At 47.6% G+C, this 15,259-nt stretch overlaps 1 protein-coding gene across 1 annotated transcript; it reads left to right on the top strand.

Moving 5' to 3' along the window:
* The first annotated feature begins 2,088 nt into the window (after positions 1-2,088).
* On the top strand, positions 2,089-11,247 carry LOC134025041 (E3 ubiquitin-protein ligase pellino homolog 2). The gene is made up of 7 exons (XM_062467831.1): positions 2,089-2,510; positions 5,271-5,400; positions 5,684-5,785; positions 6,627-6,824; positions 7,709-7,894; positions 8,235-8,440; positions 8,548-11,247. The coding sequence occupies exons 1-7, from the start codon at positions 2,434-2,436 to the stop codon at positions 8,933-8,935; spliced, it is 1,287 nt and encodes a 428-aa protein (XP_062323815.1). The 5' UTR covers positions 2,089-2,433; the 3' UTR covers positions 8,936-11,247.
* The last annotated feature ends 4,012 nt before the right edge of the window (positions 11,248-15,259 follow it).

The following is a 15,259-nucleotide window of genomic DNA, read 5'->3' as shown; positions in this document are numbered from 1 at the left end:
GAGCCATTACATAATTAGTCTGTGTGTGTGTGTGTGTGTGTGTGTGTGTGTGTGTGTGTGTGTGTGTGCGCAGGAGAGAGAATTAGAGGAAATGAAAGGGAAAGACGGAATGAGAATGTCAGAGAGGGAGAGAATGAGCGACTGGTATTCAAGTTTTTCTCCACCCAACTGCTGCATAGTGATAGTGAGAGTAATGCATTCCACATGATCACAACAAGGCACAGAGTCAAATCTGTGAGCAACTCACCAAATATGGTCCACAGTCATTCTCTGCTATGCTTGGGTGTTCTCTAATCCAGGGTTCCTAGATTCAATCTGATTCACTGATTAAATTCATAGTTACCATCTATCTGTGAGCTGGGGTGATATCACAATGTATAAATTTTACCTTTGATGACCCAAATGAAATCATTGTGTTGTCAGACAGTTATTTGTAGTGTCGGTTGAATCAATATAATTCATAAGATAGCATTGAAGCAATGTTACTGTGGCCATACACACAAACACAGAAGATTGCTTGTTTATGCAACTTGATCTAGAATACACAAAGTGCTAGATCAGTTGGAAGGAACATTACATGCCTTCATAAGAAACCCACATATTCTTCCTGTTTTGTCATTGTTTGTCCTTGTTTTTGTCATGAGAAGGGTATGTAGATCAACTAGTTAAATAGACCATCCCTCCACAAAGTCAAACCACGATAATTATTCAATGAGGTGAGTTAAGCCTGTGGATACAGTATGGTATAATATTGGTAACCATGAATCACCCACAAATTTGGGTGTGGTTATGTTGACACTTCAGTGTATACATCTATGTTAGCTGCCTTCTCACAGGCATGCCTGAGCTACAACCACTTGACATAGCCTTTGTGTCATACATGATTAGTAAATGCATAATGTAATGTGAAATTACAAACAAATTCTCACTTTACAATTTCTCACTTTTATTTTATTTATTTACATTCTTTAAAATCCTAATATATGTGCTTTTGCTCAAATGGTAAAAGCTGTCTTGCTTTCACCTACCTAGTCTTTCACCTAGTCTGCCTACACGGTCTGAAACATACATTAGCATCACAGTCTGATTCTCAGGTGATGCCTTAGACGGGCAGATCCTGACCTTGTGGAGGGTAAAGGGATTCCCTTACAGCGACTCCAGCGTTGGATGCCTTTCAAAACATGCAGCACAGGGTTTAGTTTCGGCCTGATTACGAACAATAAAAAAGCCCAGTTCGCTACTGTGATTATAATCTATCAAACACAGGATGACAAGCATTAAATTCATCCTCATAGGCCCAAGTAGAATGACACCTCACACAGGTGACTATTAAGGTCCAGACGAACAGACTAATAGGTATATCGCATAGTAAATAAGTGTTCGAGGTTCGTAAATCGCAAGGCACATAAACATTGATTCAGTTGATAGGTTGGAAATCGACATTCTCCCTCTGGAGGTCACCAACTTGTAACTGACCGTTGTCTCGCCAGAGACTCCGGGTGCAGTGCTGCCCTCTTGTGGTAACATTTCAGACCAATTGAGTCAACTATTGCATGGTTTATGAGAGTTGTGACTGCCCACGACACGCACACAGGATCGTGGTTGCGGGTTACTTCTTTCATACAAGGTGTCTGGAGAAGAACATTGGAGGTGCTTTAGAGATGGTGACTCACTATCACAGCTACAGCGCGCTGTCGTATGCATTGTAAATAAACCCGCCTGTTTCATTACGTCAGATTTTAAAATACGAATACATAATTTTTACTTAGAGAATCACATTGACGTACTTTGAATATAGAAATCTTTTTAACGTTAAAAGTAGTTTATTTTCTCCAGAATTTGAATTTATAAATGTATTTGACAGAGTAAGTCGCAAGCTTCTCATGAAGACCTCGACATTCTGAACGATATCAGTGGGGAGGGGGGATTCTCTACATATCTCTTCAATACTGTTTTTGGTCTATTAAATGTTTTTTTGTCCACTAGTTACTTTACTTGATAATGACAATAAGAATTTGACATTTTGCGTCAAGATTATGGTGTTGTAAGTGACTGTAGTATTTGCGTTTTAGGTTTCATTTGATTACCCTCCCCTTCATGCCATGGTTTAGCCGACTCCCTGCCGCGAGCTGTTTTTGTACCCTCTGCTACAGAACAGATTTGTTTCGCGCGGGCCTTCAATCGATAGGCTGTACAGAGAAACGATTGCAGAAGATGCTTCTCCACGGAATAACAATTAAACGAATATCAAGAGTTCTCAATAAACTTCGGCCTTTACCAAAACTTGGATATTTTAAAATTGAGCCCACTTCCCAGTAGTTTGAAGTGTGTATTCATTGTCTTTTTTCTTTCTTTCTTTCTTTCTTCTTTTTTTTTTTTACTACTATTACTCTAGAACGCATTTTTTTGTGTTGAAGAACTCGTGCCAGTCTGATGAATTCACCGAAACAAGACGAAGATGATGTGCCCGTTAAAGACCCGGTAAAATACGGCGAGCTGGTGATATTGGGGTATGTAAAGGAGTATAAGATAAGCATTAGCGTATAGTTGAGTAGCGTAGTAGTAGCAGTGTATAGCATTTACTGCTAGCTCTAGGCTAGCTTACTACAAAACGAAGGAGATGACGTGTGAGTTCTGCAGGTTTTGTTCTGTCTGCTGTGGTAAAGCTAAAGCCTTTTTTTGTGGCCGAATTGTTAACGTTTATTTTGTTCTTCACTGGTAATATGCGGTTGAAATATCAAGTTGGTAAATGCGAGACTAGGGTAATCGTTAACTTTGTAACGCGGAGGACCGTGTTGGATGCAAGGGATAAACTGTAAGCTCATATCCTTATTATACTGTTACATTTAGTTGAGCCGTTAAAAAAGTATTTTCTACTTCAAACGAAGTGTATTAAAGCATAAAATAGGGTGAAACTGATCAGTCCAGTTCGGTGTATCCCCAAAATACTATGGTGTTGCCTTTTTTCAATGGACGCCTGAGTGGGTGTGAAATCGGCACTCGATTACTAAGGCTGAAAATCCCCATGATGTCATGCTGTTCTGGAGATGTTTGATGGCAGAAAGAAACTTCCTGTGCTAGCCCAAGATAACTGACCCTGTGCCCCCTCTCTTCCTCTCCCTGCCCCCCTTCCTTTTTGGCTGGACATGGAGGGGTAGTGAGGCTGCAGCAGTCAGTTCCTGAATACTGATCAACATATCTCCTCTATTAGATTACCACAGCAGTCTGCTCCCGGACCCCACACACGCACCCTTCCTCTCCTCACCCTTCAATGAAGGGACGGCTAAACGGCCTGTCAGTGCAACCCCAAACATGTCGTTCAAGCTTTGGGTGTGAGAAAGCCTGTTGGTATAACCCTGCTGTATGTTTTATCTCTTCCCCCTGCCAGGCCCACCTTAACGATCGCATGCTGGGCGGCTCCCCCATGTCCCAGTGCATGTGATCTTTACAGGCACCGCCTGTTATCGCTCATTACCTCAGCCAGCCCAGACTCTGAGTCAGTGTGTGGCCGAGCCCCCTGTATACACTGCCCTATAAGAGCTCTCCCCCTCCCCCCTCCCCCCTTCCCCTCCTCTATCTACCTCTCTCTAGATATACATTATATATATCTCCCATGCCCTTTCACCCTGTTTTTTTCTGCCCGTCCTGTCTCTCTATCCAGTCGTGTCTGGATCCTAGACTACCTCTTCTTTCTCAGCAGCCCCACCCTCCCAGTGCTGTGTTTGCTGCTAGCCGCCTAGCAGACCCGTCAGTGGCTTTCCCTCAGCTAAAATAAACCCTGTGTCGGGGGGCAGAAGGAGTGAATATTTAAACGCCGTATTGTGCTGCGTACACATCCGCAAAGCCGTCCAGAACTGCCCATGCGAATCACCTTGCCTTTTGCGTCTACTCCTCCCGCCTTATCCTCTCTTGCCCTCTGCTTCTCTACCCCCTGTCTTCCCCAGTCCTCGCCTCTGTTCCTCACCCTTGGTCCTCTCCGCCTGCATTGTCACCTCACTGCTCTTCCCTGGGTCTGCTGCATGGCCTCTTCTTACCGCTTCACCCTCTCCTCCCTGTGTCCTCTCCTACTCTACTCCCTCTTCCTCCTCGCTCCTGTGTGCCCCCTGTCTCCTCTCCTACTCTACTCCCTCTCCCTCCTCGCTCCTGTGTGCCCCCTGTCTCCTCTCCTACTCTACTCCCTCTTCCTCCTCGCTCCTGTGTGCCCCCTGTCTCCTCTCCTACTCTACTCCCTCTTCCTCCTCGCTCCTGTGTGCCCCCTGTGTCCTCTCCTACTCTACTCCCTCTTCCTCCTCGCTCCTGTGTGCCCGCTGTGTCCTCTCCTACTCTACTCCCTCTTCCTCCTCGCTCCTGTGTGCCCCCTGTGTCCTCTCCTACTCTACTCCCTCTTCCTCCTCGCTCCTGTGTGCCCGCTGTGTCCTCTCCTACTCTACTCCCTCTTCCTCCTCGTTCCTGTGTGGCCCCTGTCCACCCCGTGTCTCTGCCCGTCCTGACCACCTGCTGTGTTGTGCTCAGCGTGGAGATGGACCTGGAGGTGTGTGTGAACTGTGTGTGAGCAGAGATGTGCACAGCTTCTCAGAGAAGTGATTCACTTTGAAAGGAGAGTTAACGGGCCCTCTCAAAGGCTTGCCCACTGGGCATCTTATGAATAGACTTTAATTGGTACCATGCTCCACAGATTAGCCATCAGCAAAAAAAAACTAGCATACAGCCCTGTCCTGAACTCAGAGCGAGACAATACAGTTCCGCTTACTGTTAAGGACGGCCAAGTTGCACTCAATCGCACACCTGCACTCGATAAAAACACTCTTGAATGAGGTCACTGTCTGTTCACAGACTAGATCCTCATGCAATAGTGAGTTCAACATCGTGTATAGAGTACCAAGTGTAAGTGGTGATTCAGAATTGAGAGGCTTCACGACCGACAGTCACTGGACAGGCTTCAAGTGGGAGGCCTCTTTTCTCAGTGGAGGAGGTTAGAGATGCAAGAATCATGAATGGACAAAAAGAGGACACTGTTTTGGCTGTCATTTCAGAAACAAATTAGCTGCTTGTTAAGAAACCACTGTACATATCAATAACAACCATTACGGGTTCCAGTTAAGTACTTGATTACGTATATTTCTGTCCTCAGTTGTTGTTTTCTGCTGGTGGCACAGTGCTTGTTACAGTGTTCCTCCAGTCATTAGACCAGACAGCCGTCATGGCGTCAGGTCAACACGGTGTGTTTGCTTTTCACAGCAGCTTTGTCTGGTGTGTTTGTCCTGCTCCAGGTACAATGGCTCTCTCCCCAGCGGAGACCGTGGGAGGAGGAAGAGCCGTTTCGCCCTGTACAGGAGGACAAAGGCCAACGGAGTCAAACCCAGCACTGTGCACATCCTCAACTCACCCCAGGACAGCAAGGTGTGTGTCCTGTGTTTCTGTCAGCCTGTGTGTGTGTGTGTGTATGCCAAGGAGAAAGGTAATACTGTGTGTGTGTGTTCTGTGTTTCTGTCAGCCTGTGTGTGTGTGTGTGTATGCCAAGGAGAAAGGTAATACTGTGTGTGTGTGTGTGTGTTCTGTGTGAGATGTGGTTATTGCTCAAGTGTTCCTGTTAAAAAGTTTCTTGACTCTGACCACTGAAATAGATAGATCTCTTTAGGGAATAGTGTCTAGCCTGGTGGTCTCACTCTGTGTGTTGTTTAAGGCTGTCCACAGCAGTGGGCAGCACAGCATCTCCTTCACTTTGTCCCGCAACCAGACCGTGGTGGTGGAATACTGCCATGACAACGACACAGACATGTTCCAGGTGAGGACGCACACCATGACGGCTGCACACAAACGTCTGAGGGAGTCAGGTGGCTGAGCGGTGAGGGAATTGGGCTAGTAATCTGAAGGTTGCTGGTTCGATTCCCGGCCGTGCCAAATGACGTTGTGTCCTTGGGCAAGGCACTTCACCCTACTTGCCTCGGGGAGAATGTCCCTGTACTTACTGTAAGTCGCTCTGGATAAGAGCGTCTGCTAAATGACTAAATGTAAATGTAGGAGGTCCCGGCCTCTCATCCCTCTTCTGCTCCAGGTCTGGTCTGGTCTTGTATCTGTCCCCCATCTAAGTGTGTGTGTGTGTGTCTGTAGATATTTTCTATGATTAAGTGCGCAGAGAGAGCTTTTAACAGCAACAGCATCAACAGTTGTGCTGAGTGCACCAAGTATACAGTAGTAGACCAAGACCAGACCAGTCTCCCTCCCCAGCATGGGAACATGAATGTTAAATCACCCCAAAAATAGACTGTCTGTAGGCGGCCAGCTTAGAAGAGAGACCCAGTTACTGTAAGCCCCCCAAACTGATCTAGATTTACAAGAAATAACCAACACTACCTCTTACTACAGCTCATAAAGTTACCGCTACAAAATTAAGGGGATGATGAAATGGAGACGGGGGAGGGAAAGAATCTGTGGACACCATGTTCTCCATGTTCTCCATGTTCTCCATGTTCTCCATGTTCACCATGTTCTCCATGTTCTCCATGTTCACCATGTTCTCCATGTTCTCCATGTTCTCCATGTTCTCCATGTTCTCCATGTTCTCCATGTTCTCCATGTTCTCCATGTTCTCCATGTTCACCATGTTCACCATGTTCTCCTGGCAGATCGGCAGATCCACAGAGAGTCCCATAGACTTTGTGGTGACGGACACGTCGGGCGGGGGCAAGGAGGGTGAGGACCCCTCGGTGGCCCCCAGCACCATCTCCCGCTTCGCCTGCAGGGTGGTGTGTGAGAGGAACCCCCCCTACACCGCACGCATCTACGCTGCCGGCTTTGACTCCTCCAAGAACATCTTCCTGGGGGTGAGTGGAGAGACCGTGAAGACGGCTGACTGGGGGGGTGAGTGGAGAGACCGTGAAGACGGCTGACTGGGGGGGTGAGTGGAGAGACCGTGAAGATGGCTGACTGGGGGTGAGTGGAGAGACCATGAACTGACTGGGGGGTGACTGGAGAGACTGTGAAGACGGCTGACTGGGGGGTGAGTGGAGAGACCGTGAAGACGGCTGACTGGGGGTGAGTGGAGAGACCATGAACTGACTGGGGGGTGACTGGAGAGACTGTGAAGACGGCTGACTGGGGGGTGAGTGGAGAGACCGTGAAGACGGCTGACTGGGGGGGTGAGTGGAGAGACCATGAACTGACTGGGGGGTGACTGGAGAGACTGTGAAGACGGCTGACTGGGGGGTGACTGGAGAGACTGTGAAGACGGCTGACTGGGGGGTGAGTGGAGAGACCGTGAAGACGGCTGACTGGGGGGTGAGTGGAGAGACCGTTAAGACGGCTGACTGGGGGTGAGTGGAGAGACCGTGAACTGAATGGGGGGTGAGTGGAGAGACCGTAAAGACGGCTGACTGGGGGGTGAGTGGAGAGACCGTGAAGATGGCTGACTGGGGGGTGAGTGGAGAGACCGTGAAGACGGCTGACTGGGGGGTGAGTGGAGAGACCGTGAAGACGGCTGACTGGGGGGTGAGTGGAGAGACCGTGAAGATGGCTGACTGAAGTGAAAGCGTGATCAGGGTGAAACGAGTGAGGCGTGAGTGCCATAGGGAGTAACCGGAAAGGTCGCTGGTTCGATCTAGATTTTTAGCGAAACATTGCTCGTAGGACACATCCCTCTAATGACGACCAACACCCCTGTTCTAACCCTGGTGTCGTCTTCCTTCTCCTCCTCCACGCCGGCCCTCAGGAGAAGGCCACCAAGTGGAAGAACCCAGACGGCCACATGGACGGCCTGACCACCAACGGCGTGCTGGTGATGCACCCTGAGGGCTTCCCCGAGGACTCCAGACAGGGCCTGTGGAGGGAGATCTCAGTGTGCGGAGACGTGTATGCCCTCAGAGAGACCCGCTCCGGGCCCAGCCGAGGGAAGCTGGTTAGTACCAGCTGCCGGGCAGTTTGATTCACCTTTTGATTGTTACTCAGCAGGGATGGGTGTAGCTCAGGGAGAGAGCATTTTGACAGAAGATCAAGTCGGACCATTTCCTGCATGTCCTCTCTCTCTCTCTCTCTCTCTCTCTCTCTCTCTCTCTCTCTCTCTCTCTCTCTCTCTCTCTCTCTCTCTCTCTCTCTCTCTCTCTCTCTCTCTCTCTAAAACCATTTCAACACTGCAGTAGTAGTAGTGCAGTGTTTTTGAAAATCTTCTAAAGGCTAAAACCACATCTGCTGAATGAATACATGTGGTGTCCTGAATACCCATATCTGTGTGTGTGTAGGCGGAGGGAGAGAGCAGCGCGCTGCGTGATGGTTCCCTGGTGGACCTGTGTGGAGCCACCCTGCTGTGGAGGACGGGTGAGGGCCTGCTCCGCGCCCCCACCCTCCGCCACCTGGAGGCGCTGCGCCAGGAGCTGAACGCGGCCAGACCCCAGTGCCCTGTGGGCCTCAGCACCCTGGCCTTCCCTAGCCTGCCGCGCAGCCACAGGTAGGTGGCAGGCACCGATTGGACGGTCGACCAGGACTGGGGGGTTTGTATGTATGGTTTTACGGGGTTTTGTGTGTAATGTGAGACCCACCTGTTATTCTCCGCAGCCTTGAGGAGCGGCAGCCCTGGGTCTACCTCGCTTGTGGCCACGTTCACGGACGCCACGACTGGGGCCAGCGTGGGGAGGGCCGGGAGCTGAGTCAGGGGGAGGGCAGCAGCTCCACCGCCCGCCGCGAGTGCCCCCTGTGCCGGAGTGTGGGCCCCTACGTGCCCCTCTGGCTGGGCAGCGAGCCGGCCGTCTACGTTGACGCCGGAGCCCCCACGTACGCCTTCGTCCCCTGTGGCCACGTGTGCTCCGAGAGGACTGCCCGCTACTGGGCCGAGACCCCCCTGCCCCACGGCACCCACGCCTTCCGCCCCGCCTGCCCCTTCTGCTCCTCCCTTCTCAGCTCCCCCGGCTGGACTCGCCTCATCTTCCAGGGGCCCATCGACTAGCCCCAACGCCCTCCTCCCCCTGAACCACACGGACGAAGGAGCAGACTCTGGTCCCAGCACCCTGCTCCTTTTACTCTGCTGAACTGGAAGGCGGGGATTCTGGCTCAGGGTGAGGGATGCTATCTCTGTTCCTGTCCGGGTCCTTTCAGATCTGCAAGCGTCGGACCAGGGGGGGCTTTGGGCTCGAGGGTTTCATGAACTGGATTCTATTCACTACAGATCCACCTCTTAAGCAATAAGACCCCTCCAGAGCAATACAGTCCTACATAAGCTAGTTGTTGTGCTTCTCAGCTACGTGTCACTCTGACTTACGTCATAAACGCGTCTATACAGTATGCTCTCCAGCACAAGGGCTAAACCAGAGGTTCATCTGATTCACTGGACGTTTGTTGATGACTGATATCTTGGTAGCTTACAGATCTTGAGATTTTATAGATTTTCAGTCTGTATATTCATTGGGAAAAACAAAAATGCATCCGCAATGTTCTGACAAAATACTTGTAAACTCTAAAACGGTTTTGAACGTCCTAAGCGAAGCGTCTCAAGTGAATCCGTCTGTTGACAATGTCCTGGAATCTGAACCCACCTCTGATTGGATACTGATTCATGACTGACTTGATCCTTACAACTGTACAGAGTCAAAGGGCGCGACCTCAAAAACCTCATAAAACAGTTTTGTTCAACAACAACAAAAAAAGAACTATTTTATTAATGTGGGGGATTTTATTTAGACGTTCAGTGTTAAGATGGAACTATTTTTATAAATGAGTACATTGTTTTTAGTTATCTGTGATGAGTGTAACCAATCACTGTATCTTTCAGTATGCTATTCTGTATGTACGGTGAATCTAGGAAAGCTTGTGAGTGAGAATATTGCCAACACTGTGTCACACCCTCAACACAACCATAACAATTGCCCAGACAATGAATGTAGCCAAATACTCAGGCTATACAGTGAAGCCTCACCTGGTGCTTGTATGCTTAGATGAAATTGCTCTATATTGTCATAGCAACTATTTTTATAACTGAGCATCACAATCCAGCTTGAAAATCAGATTGTGTCTAAAACTGAGAAAAACAGGCTAGATCTTGCATGTACCTCACACACACAGACCTTGTACAGTGTATTGCCAAACTTTCGAATCTTGCCAATTTGAGTGTTTTCCCTAAAACAGGATAAACCAGGTTAGGAGGAACTAGTTTTGAGTCTTGCAAATCCTCAAGTGTTCCGACAGCAACAGTACCCAACATCTATTTCAGACAAGGATGTCACATCCCAAAATGATCTCTATGCCTATTTAATGTTTGTTTACCGATCTGCTGTAGAGTTTGTGATATTTGTTGAGTAGCATTTAGGACACAGACTAGTCTCCACCCTATGTACTATGCCAGTGGTTTCACCAGAACAGTAGTCGTATAGCTCAGGTTTAGCGACGTCAGACCTCTGAGGGTAGTAACAGAAGGAACATTTCAAATCCTTAACTCAGCCACATGGTGTTTGCTGCGTGTCCTAGCCTGGCTGTGCTAGCGGGCTCCTAACCAGACTGAGGATTCCTCACATCTGGGTTCTAGAACTACAGGGTTGTCATGGTGCTGGGTGTTGAGGTGGAATACCTCAACATGTTTCATGCGGGGTTAAAAAAACAAAACAAAAAAAGAAGTACATTTAGTCATTTAGCAGACGCTCTTATCCAGAGCGACTTACAGTAAGTACAGGGACATTCCCCCCGAGGCAAGTAGGGTGAAGTGCCTTGCCCAAGGACACAACGTCAGTTGGCACGACCGGGAATCGAACTGGCAACCTTCGGATTACTAGCCCGATTCCCTCACCGCTCAGCCACCTGACTCCCCGTAGTAGGCTACACATCTGTAGTTAGCTCAGACCAAACACAATCATCTCTTCCTCCCCCAGTGTATCCTGCTTTTAAATATGCTGATGTTTGATTAACGTGTGAGTCGAGTAATGGTAGCAACAGCTCCTCTAGTATTGTTTGTTTTCAATATGAAATGTATTGTTTTGTTTCATTTTTTTTTTATATCCATATTTTCTATCCTTTGTAGAATCTCTCCTTGGGAACTTGCTTGTTTTCTCAGCTCTGGTCAAAAATACCTCTCAGTTCTGTTAAGCAAAACAGATCCACACATGGCAGGTCCAGCTTTCGGGATTCATGGATGACCTTCAACCAGGGGTTCCCAGGATCTGACCTCACTGCTAACACATTCCTTTCAAGCGACCAAACCTCAAATGCTGAGGTGTTTTGTCTCACAGGCAATCACACAACACACGTCAATAAACCTGTTCTGAAACATGTCACCCTGCTTCGAGTGTCTCTGACTGGAGTGAGTCAAATGTCTCTCAAGATGCATTATGTGAAGTCGACCAACTTGAAGGAGGATTGGGAAAGTCTGTCAGAATCTGAACTGTGAGATGAGAAATGAGAACTGTGTCAGACCTGATGAGGTGTGTTTGTGGAGAAGCTGTGTTATGAGTGCATCTCATGCATGGTGATGTCTACTGTCATTTAACCCTCGTGCTGCCTTCGGGTCACATGACCCAAAGGTTCACAACGAACCATCGTTGTGTTTACCCAATTTCACCCAATACAAAAACAAATAAAAATAATTTTCTTTTAACCATTGCAATGTGGGGGGTCTGAGACAGCCAGACAGTTAAAAGAAAATGCTTCACTTTGTTTTTGTATGAGGTAAATTTGTCGCAATACGACAGTGGGTCACAATGACTGATGGGTCAGAATGACCCGAAGATAACACAAGGGTTAAGCGATTGGTGTTTTATGCTTGTGTCACCTGAACTCTGCATTTAGGGTGTCATACTGCAGAGATCCACCAGGGGGCAGCGCCTGACTGCTGTGAATGACGAGAGCTTTACCTCAGAGAAGGTTGCTTTTCAGTTGCATCACCACCTCAAATCATCTCACAGATTATAATGAGTACATTTGGCTGTGTTGAAAGTGTGCCGCGCAAACCAGATAAGACATTGCTACTGTGCATAATAATAAGGCCTGAGATAAAGATAAAGAGTTTGAAAGAGTTTAGACCATTTCTTCACAAAGTTTTCAAGATGTCAAGACACACACAAAAGAAACCTGCTGAGTAGAGTTATTAGAAAAGTTTGTACCGAAATTATTTCATTCTTGAACCAAGGATAGGTTTTTTTTTTTCTTTTAAAGATTATGAAGCCTATTTCATGGGTATCTTAGTGACACACAAAACTTAAGCCGTTCTTCCCAAAAGACGGGGAGAGAGAGAAAAACAGAGCTGTTCAGAGTGTACAGGAGTGAGCTTCTGGAGAAACAGACCCAGGTATACAGTGAAACACTGGAAATAGGAGTCGCAGTATGTCTCCTGGCTGCTCAACAACTGAATATTCCCAGTGCAGTGATGCTGTATAACCCTATCATGTTTCCTGTAGAGGAAGGAACACCTGGCTTTGGGACGTGTGGCCTTTTGATGATAATCAGCGTTTGTGCTGTAAGATCATAGCAGTCGCCGAGGCCGTAATCATAATACATATTGGGGGACACACATTCCCCCCAATATTCAAATCTGGCCAAAATGTCCCCCCCCCCCTATATATTGATAACAATATAAATGTGCTACGCTACGACAGGCAACCACACACGCTGTCCAAAATTATAATAAAAAATGTAATTCGTCCCCCCCAATGTTGCCTAAGCCTTGGCAGTTGCCATAAATGAGAAAACCTCAACGTTGAACAGTTGAGTTGAGTCTCAGGAACAAAAGGGCAGAGTGTTCCATGGTTGTCACAAATGCTGGGCGGCCTTGTTCCAGCACTTGACCTCTGTGAAACCGTGACATTTCAGTGCCGCAGTTACTCACATAACTTTGCTTATTGTACGGCAGCCTTCATACACGATTCTTTATGAACGTGTTCCTCCCTGCAAAGAATCAGTGTTCAATGTTGCAGTATCTCATTCACAGTGAGTGCTACAACCTTCTGATTACAAATGTGCAAGGATCTAGCCATTACCTCAGGTCTCCAGGAGAGGACTCTCTCTCCATGTCCCTTTGGATTGTTTACAGACTCAGACTCATGGGTTAGTCGGAATGGTAGTCGGAAATGTCTGTCACTGCAGCAAATTTACTTTTGATGTGTCTGTCTGCCTGTGTGTGTGTGTGTGTGTATCAGTGTGTGTGTGTGTCAGTGTGTGTGTCAGTATCGGGGGACCAGGGGTAAATGATGGAGGCAGAGCTTAGTAATACAGTTTAATTCTCAGAGGAGGGATTTGTAGGTTTTGATCCCAGTTAATTAACGTGAAGCCCTCGATGGGAACATAGGGTATTTGTGACAGGAAGTTTGAAGGGGACTCTGGTCCCAGTGTGTGTTTGTGTCTGCATTTTGTGCGTTTGTGTGTGTGTCCGTGGTAATCGCACGCTTTATAATCATTCTCTCCTACTCTCTGTGGAGAGCTGAGCAGTGCAACAGAGGGCATTCTCTACATTGTTCAATCAATTCACTCATTAACTCCAAACATTAGGAAACTTGAATCAAGCTGGGGCCTGAGACGATTAATTAACTTTAAGACTTTACTTCTTTCTCTCTCCCGTACACTTATTTTACTAAGTCAGAGAGCTACAGAATGCTGTAATTTAGCCACACAATTTACAAATCCAATTAAAGTCAATATTAAGGCTTCACAAGCTGTCCTATGTTATAGTCTTAGAACACTATCCTCTTATGTGCATAGACTAACAGTGAATGTGTGTATGTGTAAGCCGAATAAGAATGTATGTAATGGGGTTAACAGTTTTAATAAGTTTGATTATTTAATGGAGTTTATAATGCTGTGTTATCCTGTTAGGGAGGTGGTGTTGTGTCAGTGGATTGATGTTCCTGGAAGGCTCACATCTGTACGAGGGGTCTTCTTCTCTGCCGTGTCATGAGTCACGACCATGTTTACTGGAGGTACAACGACACCATTATGACACCATTAGCTTCTCCCTGTGCAGAGAACACTCACTGCTACTCCTCGCCAACACGGTAGCTTCTTCACACGGCTCAGACAAAGGCTGGTGCACAGCGCTGCAGATACTGTAGTCAGAGATCGCTCCATACCTGCTTCCTGGTTACTGTAGTCAGAGATCCCTCCATACATGCTTCCTGGTTACTGTAGTCAGAGATCGCTCCATACTTGCTTCCTGGTTACTGTAGTCAGAGATCGCTCCATACATGCTTCCTGGTTACTGTAGTCAGAGATCGCTCCATACATGCTTCCTGGTTACTGTAGTCAGAGATCGCTCCATACCTGCTTCTTGGTTACTGTAGTCAGAGATCGCTCCATACATGCTTCCTGGTTACTGTAGTCAGAGATCGCTCAATACCTGCTTCCTGGTTACTGTAGTAAGAGATCGCTCCATACCTGCTTCCTGGTTACTGTAGTCAGAGATCCCTCCATACCTGATTCCTGGTTACTGTAGTCAGAGATCGCTCCATACCTGCTTCCTGGTTACTGTAGTCAGAGATCCCTCCATACCTGCTTCCTGGTTACTGTAGTCAGAGATCGCTCCATACATGCTTCCTGGTTACTGTAGTCAGAGATCGCTCCATACCTGCTTCTTGGTTACTGTAGTCAGAGATCGCTCCATACATGCTTCCTGGTTACTGTAGTCAGAGATCGCTCCATACCTGCTTCCTGGTTACTGTACAGTATGTGGGAGAAATGAAACAATGATGGAGTGACTTCTGGGCTGGGCTCTAACCTGGCTTCATATCAGCTGCATATCCTACACTGCCACTGCTTTGGTTCTGTACTCTTGTAACAAAACGTGTTGTTTCTATCTCAAATGGGTTACTAGAACAACGTTCTATGTGTGGTGGTGGAGTGAGGAGAGAGTGGAGGAGAGAGTTTGGTGCTGAAGTGAGAAGGAGAGAGGGGGGTTGGAGTAAGGAGGAGAGAGTTTGGTGTTGAAGTGAGGAGAGAGTGTAGTGTTGGAGTGAGAAGGAGAGAGTGTGGTGTTGGAGTGAGGAGAGAGTGTAGTGTTGGAGTGAGAAGGAGAGAGTGTGGTGTTGGAGTGAGGAGAGAGTGTAGTGTTGGAGTGAGAAGGAGAGAGTGTGGTGTTGGAGTGAGAAGGAGAGAGTGTGGTGTTGGAGTGAGAAGGAGAGAGTGTGGTGTTGGAGTGAGTAGAGAGAGTGTGGTGTTGGAGTGAGTAGAGAGTGTAGTGTTGGAGTGAGAAGGAGAGAGTGTGGTGTTGGAGTGAGGAGAGAGTGTAGTGTTGGAGTGAGAAGGAGAGAGTGTGGTGTTGGAGTGAGAAGGAGAGAGTGTGGTGTTGGAGTGAGAAGGA

The sequence above is a fragment of the Osmerus eperlanus genome, chromosome 8 (genome assembly GCF_963692335.1).
Source record: "Osmerus eperlanus chromosome 8, fOsmEpe2.1, whole genome shotgun sequence".
Classification (NCBI taxonomy): domain Eukaryota; kingdom Metazoa; phylum Chordata; class Actinopteri; order Osmeriformes; family Osmeridae; genus Osmerus; species Osmerus eperlanus.
The sequence above is the reverse complement of the archived record's forward strand: the minus strand, read 5'-3'. Positions and strand labels throughout refer to the sequence as shown.